We start from the raw sequence: 12,972 nt of genomic DNA on the forward strand, positions 1-12,972 counted from the left end.
TGTTTGGTTGTTGGGAAAAATAAGTTACTGCTATTGTCAAATTGGGGTCAATTAAGACATAACTAAAACATTGGGTCGAACTCGTCTTTGGTTTCATTCTTCTTCATGCAAAGCTTTAGATGGATCTTTAGACTTCAAAAAATTAACGGAATCCATTTATTTATTCTTAAAATTTTAGAATCTTCTATTATGGGAGGGAAATTAAAATATCACATTTGCACAAATCACATTGTGATAAAAATATGTATAAAGTTACCAAGCTCAGTTCCAAATTAATTTACACGAAATTCTGGTATTTTGTGGATGTTTTTAATAACACATTGCTTATTTAAAGGCTTTTAATACAGTTAATTTTTTTTATCAACATATATAAATATTTGTGTTCAATATTTCTACTAATTTACTTAGTGTTCCTCCATTTTTTAGTTCTTGGATTCATATCCCACACAACCCAGTCTTTCTTCGAAGGGAGGACTGCAAATTTTGTCCCTGAATTTTTTCACTTGCATATTTGTGGTGCTTCAAAATATTAGCATCAAAGGTCCCCTTTTCACTCGTTTCTTCTCCTCACACATTTTGTCTTAAGCTTAAGCATGCACAACAATATGATTTTTTGTAAATATCGAATTCACACTCTACAACAATAAATTGGGCTTGTTGACATACTAATAGAGATTCAGCCCTATCGTGCAAACTCGTTGATGAATACCGTTGCGGGAAGCAGGTAAGTTTCTAGGGTTTTAGTCGAAAACCTTAGTTTTGTGAGAGAGAGAGTGACGGAAAGTTGAGGAGAAAAACATTTAGGTTGTGTTGTATTTTTTAAAGAATTAAGTAATACTACTATAATTCTCCTATTTATAATCTATCTAGTACCCTATGGCGCTATGCGGTTCGACCCCTATACGTCACAAGAAATTCGACCTCCTACATGTCACGTTACAGGAAATAATTGACAATGAAAACCCATCACAGAGCTTATAATTATGCTAAACTCCATGCATGAATTTAAATAATTAAAAATAGACGAGTAATGGGAAACATATATCGGGCGGGAGCCTTTAGCGCTGCGGCCTCCCTCTTCCTCCTTCCGTGGTGGCAGTTCTTGATTCTTCTGCGACGATGTACCGTAGTTTAATGAGAATAATGATTTAAATATTATTCTAAGTAAAAAAAATCTTAATTTTTTGTATTAAAAATAGAAAATGACGTCTCAAGTTTTTCACCACTTTGTAAATGGACTTCAAAATTTTCACCACGTCGTCTTTTCCAAGATAACATCGACGACTTCGTAACCCCTATGGAAATAAAGAATACATTGAGTGATGGAGAATTGTTAAAATGATTAATTAGAATGATACTCAACTCACCAATCTGGTCAAAAGGCTGTTGACCACCAAGATTTAGGATCAATTCTAGACTAGTCTATTATATAGTGGGAGGAATGATACGTTACATACCTTATGTGAGCTCCTTATGTGAGCACCAATCTTGTTTAACGAACGTTTAACGTTTAAATGTATGTCAAATGAGAGTAGTGCTCACATAAGGAGCTCACATAAAGTATGTAGCATTTCATTTATCTATATAGTGGTATTAGATACAACAAAAAATTAATAGAGCTAAAAATATTTTAATTTATACTAATATTAGTAATGGGCTTAATAAATAGGTTATATTGTACTTTAAATTCGTTTTTAGAATCTTGTTGATGCTTTAGCGAAAATTTCAAGCAACTAGAAGCTAGTACGTAGACCGTAGTACTATATGAAAACTACTATGTTAACTCATGTAAATAAAACAACAAAAACTATAATCCAATATAACTTCTCTATCATAATAATATTAATAATAATAATAATTGGCAGGAATTAAATTCCATTTATAAGTAACATAAAAATATAGGAATCCGAATGTAGGTTTGGGCCTAACCATGACCTAAGTGAAATGAAAAAGAAAAAAAGAATAACAAGAGAAACCCAAAGTATTGAGTGAACGCATTGTAATTGCTATCGTCATAATCGGTTGGTGCTGACGTCTTTATATCCTCCCTCTCCTGCTCCGATCTCATCTAGGTATGCACCTCAACCCACATCCTCTGCTTTTCTTTCTGATTTTGGTTATGCAGTCGATTGTTGATTCAATTTAATCAGCCGGTTGACCTATTGGTGCGCTAGATTATATAAGTGGTGATAATTCGACGAATTTTGATCCCTGGTCTGTTTATTCTTTGCTTTTATTCGATTTTACTTTTAGTTTTGTTTTTGTAGGTGATAAGAATTTGATAATTACGCACGATTTTTGCTGAAAATTTGATGTGTGCTTCATCTTTTTTGTAATTTTTTTGACTGGCAATATTGGGTAATTGATGAGATCTGCTGCAACACAAATATCTGAAGTTGATGTATTGGGTGTTTATTGGGAAATTGATGTGATCTAGCTGCTCTTGGCTTCTGGTGAATACGAAATTTAGCTAATGGATTGACAATTTGAAATGCTTTTAGTTCTAGACCTTGTGACTTTTCAACTCTATTTGCACTGTATTGTTTTATCCCGAACTGATGAGAGAAATAGTAGATAAGCTATTGGTAGAGTTTTGTTATAACAATCTCATTTTTTTCCATTTGTTTATCTTGATAAATTGTATTCTTGCAGAGTTGCAACTTGCAACATAAAAGAAGCTTTCATAATGATGCGAAAAGCCCCATCGTTGGTCGACTTGTGCGTTTATTTGGCCATAGACAATGTTAGGTATCTAGGAGATGTTGGAGAAACCGACCACCATCTCTTAGAGCGCATTTTATGCCATTGTACACTTGATCAGCTGATGCACATTGAGAATAGCACATCAGTAAGATATTTTGTTCATCAATTTGCTATTTGATGCATATTTCTTCTGATCCCCTAAATTTAACTTGTGATCTACTGATTCTTGGTCTTAAAGGATAGAGATCTTAGTCCAGTCACTGATAAGTTGTGGAAGAGATTTTTCAAGGACAGTTTTGGTGAGGATAGCTTCGATACTGTCGTTGAGAAGATGAAGCAGAGGAAAGTAACCTTCAAATGGAAACAATTGTATGAGGTGCTCGATTTACTCCATTTTAAAAGTTAACTAATGCAACATTGCAACCTTTGCCCTTTTGTTGTGTGATGTTTACATCTGCGATCCCATAAAATAGGCTAAACTAAAAGAGAGGGAAGAGGCTACACAAAAATCTCTTGATCGTATAAAGCAGCGATATCATGAAGAAGATGCAAGTCAGTACCTTTTTCTATCTCCTTCCTTAAATACTGAGATGAGATATTTATGACATCCCACTGCTTCAGTTACCTCCATTGTTGTCGAGAAAAAGAATGTACTAGTAATTAATATGGGTTTTATATAAGGTTACTTCTATAAATAGGTTATTTCAAAAGGCATAGCTCTATAACTCTCATAGGATATTAGCTCCTTTGTTTTCTTTCACAATTTCAATTTAATCATAAAACTCTCTTGCCAGAATCCCAGTAACTCCTTTTTGCTTGTAATCATTTTTGTTGGGGAATCTTATCTATAGATGTGAGATAGTGGTGCTCATTGCTTCTTAAGAATTTCTCAGCAGAACCAACATTTTACTGATTGCATAACCTTGCAGAAAAAAGAACCAGACAAGTGCAGCTGTGCTCAAAAGTTCCACCTTCTAGCAAGAAACGAAGCTTTTGGGGAGGTACCCGTAATTCTTTCTCATTGGCTTGACTAATACATAAGATGTTTTAGAAATTTAGAACATTAAGTAAACTAAGTATTTTGTTTAACATCCTTAGGTGAGACTGCAAGCAATATCTACAACACAAAAAGCAGCATTATGAAGAAGTCAAAGCTTGAGTTCATTAACAGGTGACTTACGTGTTATTATTGGTGACATAGTTTTTACTACTCCCTCCGTCCCTTAAATTTTATCACACTTTGATAGGGCACGGGTTTTAAGAAATGTAATGGAAAGTGAGTTAAAAAAGTTAGTGGAGAGTGGGTCCTACTTCTGTATATATTAGTTTTATAATAAAACGTTAGTTCGAATGAGTTAGTTGAATATGGGGTCTACTAGCAAATATGGTAAAAAGTGAAATGTGACAAATTTTGTGGGACGGACGAAAATGGAAAAATGTGACAATTTAAGGGACGGAGGCATAACTTATTAAATGATGTCGTTTCTTCATGTTTTTCCACCACACATTTGCTGTCTGGATTGGATAGAGTTAGTAGAATTGTATAAAAAACCGTTTATTTCTAGTAATTTATATAGAAATCTTAGAGTTCTCGTCCTTGTGATACATCGTGCAGCCGAGAAGTCAAGAATTTAGCTGCCATGAAAAATAAGGTGGTGCACAAGAATCATAGGTAATAATACATTCAATACCATGCTTTAATCTGTTATTATCTCTGTATCTATTGTTCCTAACCATATTTTGCATGATTATTAGTGTTATGTCCAAGCCAAAGCCAGTTGTTACTTCTAGATCTGCTTCGTCGCCATCATCATCGAACAAAATGATCAAGCCATTTCGGAGAAGATTCTGATACATAGTAGAGTCTCTCTTTCTTGCATATTACAACTATTGTTGATGTTGTTGTATCATACTGAGTTATCGCAAGCCCTAAAATCGGATGATGTTTGCTACACTGTTAGTATACACACTTATATAATGTCTTTCTTCTCACTTTCTCGTAAATTTTCTCCTGCTGCGGATGTTAGCTGTTGATCTATAACTCATGACATGAAGCTATATAATAGCACCAAATCTTTTCGGTTTGGCGTTTCGATCTATGATTTATTATTGACAAACATTGATAAGATCTAGCAGGACCACAAGTCACAGTTTGTAAATTGAACCTTAATGATTTATTATTGACCAACATTGATAAGATCCATCCATTTAGCAGGAGCAGGACCAGGACCAGGACCACGAGTCACAGTTTGTAAATTGAACCTTAGGCAGAAGTCGCAGTTCATAAAATATAACGGGAATTTGCTTATATAATTTCAGACTTTGCTAAAATTAGACTGTTTCATTGTCTAAAACATAGGTGGAGTTATGTTTTTTACTAAAAGATGCAAATAATCATGGCTTAGCACCTTTTAAGATCACATAAAATAGGTTAAAAAGTCACGTTGATTTAGTTATACCAAGTAAGATATAAAAAAGTCACATATGTTAGTCGGATATGATAATTTCCATCATGGAAAATAATAAACGGGGAATGTAAAATTTGTGATATTCTAGACCAATTTTAAATATGTGAGAAATACTAGAATTAGGCCAAAGTTCGTAATTTTAGAGACCATTATCCCTACAAAGAATAATAATAATAATAATAATAATAATAATAATAATAATAATAATAATTGGATTTTACAACAATGATACAGTTTATTTGGATTTTTTGTGATGTAAGGAAATTAAGTAATAACCTTTTTAATTAGTACAGTTCGATAACTCAATTGTCATCCTGTGAAGTTTATTAGTATAAAACTTCTGCTGTATGGATGCATCACATAATCAAATCAATCTGAGATGCCTCTTAAAAGCATAACACCCATGATTCAAACTTCAAAGACACCTGGAATAAGTTCCCAGTACTATGGTCCTCGTACCATTAGCAAAAATCCTAGGCCCCGAATCCAGCCAAACGCCTCCTTGTTGCATTGGAGACCGCCACCTGACCAAGTTTATCCACTTCTTTCGATAGCATTCGCTCTTTCAGTGGCGTGTAATTCCTTAGCCATACACCGGTGTATACCTGGACGTAAAACCAAGATTAAACATGGCATAGGCAGAAAGCAGATAGTTTCGTGCATATGAAGAATTCTAGAGAGAATCAAGATTGACATGGCATTCGAGTAGAACATGTGCAGGAAGTGTCATCAACAGGTCGCAAGTTAGCAAAGGAGAAATATAGTGTGTTGAATTATAGTCCATAGAATTAATGCAAGTAAAAGATAACCTGCGCCGGTCTCATTATCTTAGTATCAGGGTCATCCAGAGACTCTCGCCAGTGAGATAAATAGCCAGCCATTCGGGGGATTGCAAACAAAATGGTAAAGAACTCGGGAGGGAAACCCATAGCCCTGATGACAATAGGAGAAATTATGTGCTATACAAGTAAGAAACAGAGATGAAATTTTGAGCTATTCCCTTCCTTCCCCCTCCAAAGATAATGAAGCAAAAGGAGGATAAAAACACTAATGTAGTTAACTCTCGGCATACTTACCTATAAATCAACCCAGAATAGAAGTCAACATTCGGATATAACTTTCTCTTAACAAAATACTCATCTGAGAGCGCAGCCTTCTCCAAAGCTATTGCCACCTGAAATTACATCATATCCATGCATGAGACTTCATAGCACAATAGAAACATGTGCCATTGACACCGATAAAAGCTAACTTACAACCTATAGCGGTATAGCCTCTAGATTAAGATTTTTGTCAGGAGTGTCTTAACTGTGACATATGGAGTCCATTACATGAAATTGTAGACCATAAGAACAGGTTTATATGAACATTCATGAAGGGCAAAGGGCAAGCTGTCAGGCGGTCCAAGAATTCCAATAATCCATTTATTTTCCATCCGGGCTTGATAATGACTTCTTAATTAATATTCGAGGTTAAAAAAAATGAACCTTTAAGCTAACTGTAAGAACACACGAAACACACCTCAATGAGAGGATCCCTTCCAACAATTGAAAATACTTCTTCTGAGAGTTTCTTGATAACTTTGGCACGTGGGTCATAGTTTTTGTAAACACGGTGTCCAAAACCAGACATCTTTCTTTTCCTAGAGATCATGGCATTATATAGGCAGGTGAGTTGTTGACATTTCGCACACTGTAAGGAGCAGATACTAAAAGAAATAGTCACTGGAGGAATCAAACCTGTTTTTAACACCTTCAATGAATTCAGGTATATTGTCAACACTTCCAATCTCACTCAACATCTTGAGCACAGCCTACATGGCGCACATTGAAAAATAAACTCAATGTGATTCATAATGGCACGAAGCTTATTCCAAAGGATTATATGTAATTATGTACAGGTAACATCTTAATATGCATTGGACCTCCACAAGATTTCCTAATAGCAGCTTCAAAGGAACTCAGCGTAAGTTACCTCATTTGCTCCACCATGAAGGGGACCATATAGAGCTCCAACAGCTCCAGCAAGGGCTGTGTACACGTCAACACCACTGCAAATGCAGATATATGTTACTTACAAGTAGAAGTATGTTACTTACAAGTAGAAGTATGAATCTTTCCATCTTCAATAAGATAATTATATCCAACCTTGAAGCAAGATGTCTTGCAGCTGCAGTAGAGCAATTCATTTCATGTTCTGCATGCAGTATGAATAGAATGTCGAGAACCCGTGCAAGTCTAGGATTTGGTTTATAAGATCTGTCACCCCTGTTTGTTCCATGCAACACCCATAGTTAATATAGTAGCTGAAAATTTTAGTGTCAGATGACTGGCTACTATATCTTAATGCAGCAGTGAACAAACAAAATTGTCCAATCACCCTTAGGAGAAAACAGATAAAATATGACTCTGATATTTTCTACACTTTGGAATAGTATAAAAATCAAAAAGATAACTTACAATGAGTCGAGCATATATAAGAAGTTCTCAGAGTATGAGAGATTGTTGGATGGAAGAACAGGTGGCCTCCCTGCCATCCTCAAATAAGCAGCTGCAGCAATTGTTGGAGCCTGCAGTTAAAAGTAATAGACCTCTTATTGTTGTTATGATAAGAACTCATGATTAGATGAACATTGTACCAATAGTAAAATTTGCATTAGCATATAGAAAGAATAGTAAAACTTTAATCTTAAGTAAGCGAAGGACACATGAGCAGAGTTATCACCTTTCCAAGTATGCGAACAATTTGTTTGTCTCTCACTTGTTTAGACTTGTATAGATCTTGCCCCTATATGGAAAGTGACCAAAGATCAGAATCACAATGTGCCATGTTGAACAACTGATACAACAGGAAATAAGATATTGAGCAAGGGGACCAGTTATCAGTTTTTCTGAGGTTACACCACAAGCAGCATGAAAGAAGCCATAAAAACTTTTGACACAAGTTCAAAATATGCTTAGCACTAGTCACTAATAGATATATCAAACGAGTATTTAATTCCCAAGAGCCCTATGTAACCAAAGGTTGCATCTTGATAGTATTTAAGTAAAAAAAATCCATAAACTGGAAATCTGATTAACACTTCATGATCGACCCACAGGTAGGAGCAGGGATGACAATGAGACTAAATGGAGCAAATGACTAGCAAGAACTATGATGACAGACTTACTCTTAAAGCTGGATTAGCATCTGGATGGAAGACAGACAGAGCACTCATTGCACTAACAAGAACACCCATTGGATGAGCATCATGTGGCATTGCCTGTATGATATCCTGCAAAACATGATCAAAAGGCATGCTGAGTTTCTAAAAAAGAGCTGAATCAACCCTTGAATATGGATTGCAAAACCAAGATACCACATTGCATGTCACTATCCAATCATACCAACAGTCCTTGTGGAACAGCTGAATGCTGTGCAACAGCAAACTCCCACTCTCCCAACTGACCTTCAGTTGGTAGGTTCCCATACACTGACATCAGAATGAAAAATGCAAATAAGAGTTGAGCTTGAGAAATTTTGAAATGAACATCTCAGCAATGACTCAAATCATCAAAACTATAATTTTCATGATACCTTGAAATAATACAAGGTGAACAGTGGCACACTCATATATATATATCTATAAAATTTGAAAAGAATTCTAGCAAAACTCATGTAGTCTGCAGGGATATTAATAAAAAAAAATACATAACACATGCTATCAGCCTTCACAGAGAAATACAACTTACACAAAAGATAAGCCACTTCTAGAAAGGAACTCTTCTCTGCCAGCTCCTCAATGGGATACCCCCTGTATCTAAGAATCCCTTCATCACCATCAATATAGCAAATCGAAGATCGAACAGGAGCTGTGTTAAGGTAACCAGGGTCATAAAGCTTCAGCCCCTTGTCATTTTTTCCTACGGATATCTGTGAAGAGACCAAAAAGTATTTACTTTTCAGGCGATCGCATCAAAAGAACTGTATCTAATCAAGCAACAACTTCAACCAAACAGAGATAATTACAGCAAGCTTTTGTATTGCTTTCAAAATTGACCACAAACAAAGGAGGCCAAATCAATTTCAATCGAAACGCCTCAAAAGATTTCACATTTAGACTTGATTCACAATTGACAGTAAAAAAATCCATAGTAGAATTGAAAGAAAATTGGATATGTTGAAGCGTGAAAGTTACCTTCTTAAGGTCGGTGGCTTTGATAGTGCCGTCTTGAGATACCTGAACCTGATACTTTTTCCCGGTACGATCATCAATCAAGGTCAACGAACCTTTGAGATTGGTGGGCGGCGCCACGTCGGCAGAGCAGCCGGAGAAGTCAAGGAATGAGCCGGATCGATTGGGTGAAGCGGAGAGGTGAGCAGAGAGCACCGCCAAGCGGCCTCGAGCCGTAGCTGTAAGATCAAAATTCTCCATTGGAATTAGATTTTTCAGTCTGTATTCTGATGAATTTGATAGAATTAATGATGCCCCTTTGAGGATAAACGAAAGAAATCGAACTTTTCAACTCAATTGTAGTATTATGTACATGCGCATTGAACACATGCGATTGACGAGGACCCACCCACTTTATAATAATAAGTTTAAAAATTGATTACTTTAAATAATTGAAGTTGGTCCCTGCATTTGTTGTAAAATTCTTTTTGGTCCCTTATTGTTTTGGTCCGAAAAAGCCGTTTTCAGTTAAAATTAACGGTCAAAGTATTTGACCAACTTAATAACTTAATTATAATTTAATTAATCTAATTAACTTACTTAATTATCATTATAAATTAAAAGATTTTTTTAAAGAAGTAGAGTATACAGGATCCTCTCCATTCATACACCCACTTTCCCCAATTTTAACTTATTAAATTGAAGTTTCACCCAAATTCAAAAAAGCCCTACCATCGTCTTCTCCACATCGTTTTCTCCACGGCGATGAACATGGAGGGCTGGTTTAACTGTAGCGGTGGCGGCGAACGAGACCTCCGTATAGCATATGATAGACGAAAGGCGAAAGATGGAAGCGTCGAACCTCATCCTCCGCCGCGAAATACTTCTCCTCCACCGCGAAATCGTTCTCCGCCACGAAATCCTCCTCGGCCGAGATATCGGCCTCCCTCGCCAAATCTTCCACATTTGCTGAACACAGGTTAGTTCAATTTGTTAGGGCTCAATATTGGAATTTGATTTGTTATACTACTGTCAATATAGTACTATCAAGTAAATTTGTGTAGCTTTTCTGAAACACAAAACCTCTGCTTAATTTCAATTCTTTATTTATTTCTTTGGAATTTAACAATATGATTTTTTTATGGAAAATAAGAGTGGTCCACATAATGTTGTAGATTTTTGTTGGAATGAGTAGGAAGTAGTGTATAGTCCATGGAATGTTGGTTGATTTTGTTGGATTTTTCTGTGATAGGTCAAAAAGGACTAAGTTGAACACTGAACTTATATGTTTAGGACTACTTTATATATGTTTAATACTGTGTGGGACTAATTCATTGTATTATGCAGATGGCACATTCACAACTCGGGTGCATTACAACGGTTTGATGAGCAAACCACCTAGGGAAAGGTATACCGATGGTTTAGTTGAATGTATAAGCAATTGTGATCCGGATAAATGGTCCAGACTAGAAGTTGATGACATGCTTGAAAAAAAGGACTTGATATTACTTGGTTGGAGTATTACTTTGTAAAATCAAAGATGAATATGAATGAAGGGTTGGTGCGCCTTTTCGACAGCCAATCTTCTATGGAGATGTCAAAAATAGGACTGCAAGAAGGAGTGGTTGATTTATATGTTGTGAATGAACTTGAACCAGCACATGATGGTGATGAAGTTGCAGAAGGTGCCGTGCTAGTGAGCCAGCTAACACAAGAGGAAGTTGCTGATGTTGATAAGGAAACTGAAGTGGAAGTAGAAGTGACTGATGGTGAAGAGGAAACTGAATTGGAAGTGAATGATGGTGAAGAGGATATGGCTAGTGGCGACGAAGAACATGAAAAACAAGTGAAGGAGAAGAAGTCAGTTGCTACTACAAAGAAGAATACTAGTGAAAAACGTCCATTTGTGGATAGTGATTATGATCTAACTGATGATGAAGATGAAATAATGAAGAGTCAGGTGGAATCTTGGAAGAAGCTTGTAAGTGAGATGGAAACAAGGAAATGTGATGAAACTGAAGGTGGTTCAAGTGAGAACCTTCCTAGTGATTCACCAAGTTCTGGCGAAGATTTGGTAGGTGACGATAGAGTGAAAACTCGAAGATTCAAGCCGGCGATTGATCTCAATGATGTCAAGTGGGAAATCGGTTTGCGGTTTACTTCAAAGCAAGATTTCACTGAACTGATCCGCCATCAAGGAGTGAAGATGGGTAAAAAATTACGTTTTAAGAAAAATGATAATGCACGTTGCATCGCAATTTGCAAATCTGTGCTCCATGGTAAGAATAGGGTTGCATGTCCATGGTATGTTTCAATCAGAAATAGGACTACATATGGTTACTGGCAGGTTGCACGTCTTCGAGATAAACACATTTGTGGTGGCTCTTCTTCAAACCATGGATGTGCTAATTCCAAATATCTTAGCAAAAAATATAAAGAAGACATTCGCATTTTTCCTGGGATGAGCATTGGGCAATTCATTGAGAAGGTGCATCAAGACATGAGAATCACAATCACTTTAGGAAAGGCGAAACGTGCTATCAAACATGCATGTTCTTTGATTGAAGTTGATTTGATACATGTCTAGGAGTGGAATGATGTCCGACTACACATGTCGTAAATGTGGCGAAAAGGGTCATAACAAGAGGAAATGTCCCCAGCTTATTCCTCTTGAATCAGAACGTGTTGATGAAGTTAGCAACCCCAAAGATACACAAGGTAGTTACCTTTTCTATTCAAAACTTACTAACTTGCTTACCTATACTAGTTAATTAAAACATAGCTAATCTATATCATGCGCAGAATGTGGGAAGAAGCGTAGGCGTAATCGTCCACAACATTGTAGCTTGTGTTATCAACCGGGTCACAACAGGTCACGATGTACAAGTACTCTTGCTGCTATGTACAATAAGCATACTTCTTCAAGTGTGCTGGCTAGAACTTCAAGTGGGCGGGTTGGTTCTTCAAATGCGCCAGCAGCTGGTGAACTCTCGGGAAGGGCCACCGACGTTCAAGCAATTGAAGAGCCACCGACGTTCAAGCAATTGAAGATGCCGCTGGAGGAGCTGCTCGGGTATGGAAACATGCTGGTGGCTGAGCTACATAATGTCAAGAGAGTGCAGTTGGTCTGACAAATATTTGAAGGATCTTACTTTTGGAGATGCTAACTAGGATGCTATTGAGAGGGTAACTTTCATGCCTTTAGTTTACCATTTTTTTGCTACAGGCAACTTATAATGAATGTCTCGTCGTTATCATCGACAATGCTCTAGCTACGTCTGTTTGTAGAAAATCTGCTTTTTTCTCTCTCATTTTTTTTGTTTTGCCCATCTTCAATATGAATTTGATTCATACATAATCTGTGTTATACTTGCTATCCACTTAATTTAACAACCACTAAAACTTTGTGACAATTTGTGGAAAGCTAATTAGTTTGCATATTTTATTATTTATAATAGAAAAAATGAGCAAAGTAAATTTCCTTTTAATTTGATCAATTTTTATTTGAAGTAAAAAAATATTTTATAAAATTTAATAATAAAGTAAGTAAGTTAATTAGATTATAATTAAGTTGGTCAAACACTTGACCGTTTATTTTAACCGAAAACAGTTTTTTTAGACTAAAACAATATGTTTGAAACCAGAAGG

At 36.1% G+C, this 12,972-nt stretch overlaps 3 protein-coding genes across 4 annotated transcripts; 2 read left to right on the top strand and 1 right to left on the bottom strand.

The window, feature by feature from the left end:
• Positions 1–1,920: 1,920 nt before the first annotated feature.
• LOC121808495 lies at positions 1,921–4,707 on the top strand. 2 transcript variants are annotated; one of them, XM_042209023.1, is made up of 8 exons: positions 1,921–2,072; positions 2,653–2,848; positions 2,942–3,079; positions 3,177–3,255; positions 3,633–3,704; positions 3,802–3,874; positions 4,319–4,375; positions 4,459–4,707. In XM_042209023.1, exons 2-8 carry the CDS (start codon positions 2,687–2,689, stop codon positions 4,553–4,555), a joined length of 678 nt encoding a protein of 225 aa, XP_042064957.1. In that variant the 5' UTR covers positions 1,921–2,072; positions 2,653–2,686; the 3' UTR covers positions 4,556–4,707. The 2 variants fall into 2 exon arrangements, with proteins under 2 accessions (XP_042064957.1, XP_042064958.1); XM_042209024.1 differs by lacking the exon at positions 1,921–2,072 and adding an exon at positions 2,077–2,214.
• A 635-nt stretch (positions 4,708–5,342) lies between these two features.
• LOC121808545 (citrate synthase, glyoxysomal-like) lies at positions 5,343–9,712 on the bottom strand. The gene is made up of 13 exons (XM_042209096.1): positions 9,349–9,712; positions 8,903–9,083; positions 8,558–8,643; positions 8,341–8,445; positions 7,896–7,958; positions 7,631–7,740; positions 7,319–7,438; positions 7,146–7,221; positions 6,911–6,984; positions 6,693–6,813; positions 6,248–6,345; positions 5,981–6,104; positions 5,343–5,776 (listed from the first exon to the last, which is right to left on the bottom strand). The coding sequence occupies exons 1-13, from the start codon at positions 9,583–9,585 to the stop codon at positions 5,645–5,647; spliced, it is 1,527 nt and encodes a 508-aa protein (XP_042065030.1). The 5' UTR covers positions 9,586–9,712; the 3' UTR covers positions 5,343–5,644.
• A 278-nt stretch (positions 9,713–9,990) lies between these two features.
• Positions 9,991–12,679, top strand: LOC121809647. The gene is made up of 3 exons (XM_042210390.1): positions 9,991–10,303; positions 10,672–12,042; positions 12,127–12,679. The coding sequence occupies exon 2, from the start codon at positions 10,865–10,867 to the stop codon at positions 11,909–11,911; it is 1,047 nt and encodes a 348-aa protein (XP_042066324.1). The 5' UTR covers positions 9,991–10,303; positions 10,672–10,864; the 3' UTR covers positions 11,912–12,042; positions 12,127–12,679.
• The last annotated feature ends 293 nt before the right edge of the window (positions 12,680–12,972 follow it).

Source organism: Salvia splendens, chromosome 6 (genome assembly GCF_004379255.2).
Source record: "Salvia splendens isolate huo1 chromosome 6, SspV2, whole genome shotgun sequence".
NCBI classification, from domain to species: domain Eukaryota; kingdom Viridiplantae; phylum Streptophyta; class Magnoliopsida; order Lamiales; family Lamiaceae; genus Salvia; species Salvia splendens.

Bases quoted from the DNA above. Each gene is read 5' to 3' on its own strand.
- LOC121808545 (XM_042209096.1), bottom strand. From the start codon at position 9,585: ATGGAGAATTTTGATCTTACAGCTACGGCTCGAGGCCGCTTGGCGGTG. The intron at 8,644-8,902 runs GTAAGTTGTATT...TTCTGATGTCAG, and splicing joins AGAAGTGGCTTATCTTTTGT to TGTATGGGAACCTACCAACT. The intron at 6,105-6,247 runs GTAAGTATGCCG...TATTGTCATCAG, and splicing joins TATTCTGGGTTGATTTATAG to GGCTATGGGTTTCCCTCCCG.
- LOC121808495 (XM_042209023.1), top strand. From the start codon at position 2,687: ATGATGCGAAAAGCCCCATCGTTGGTCGACTTGTGCGTTTATTTGGCC. The intron at 3,080-3,176 runs GTGCTCGATTTA...CCCATAAAATAG, and splicing joins AATGGAAACAATTGTATGAG to GCTAAACTAAAAGAGAGGGA. The intron at 3,875-4,318 runs GTGACTTACGTG...TACATCGTGCAG, and splicing joins AAGCTTGAGTTCATTAACAG to CCGAGAAGTCAAGAATTTAG.
- LOC121809647 (XM_042210390.1), top strand. From the start codon at position 10,865: ATGAATATGAATGAAGGGTTGGTGCGCCTTTTCGACAGCCAATCTTCT.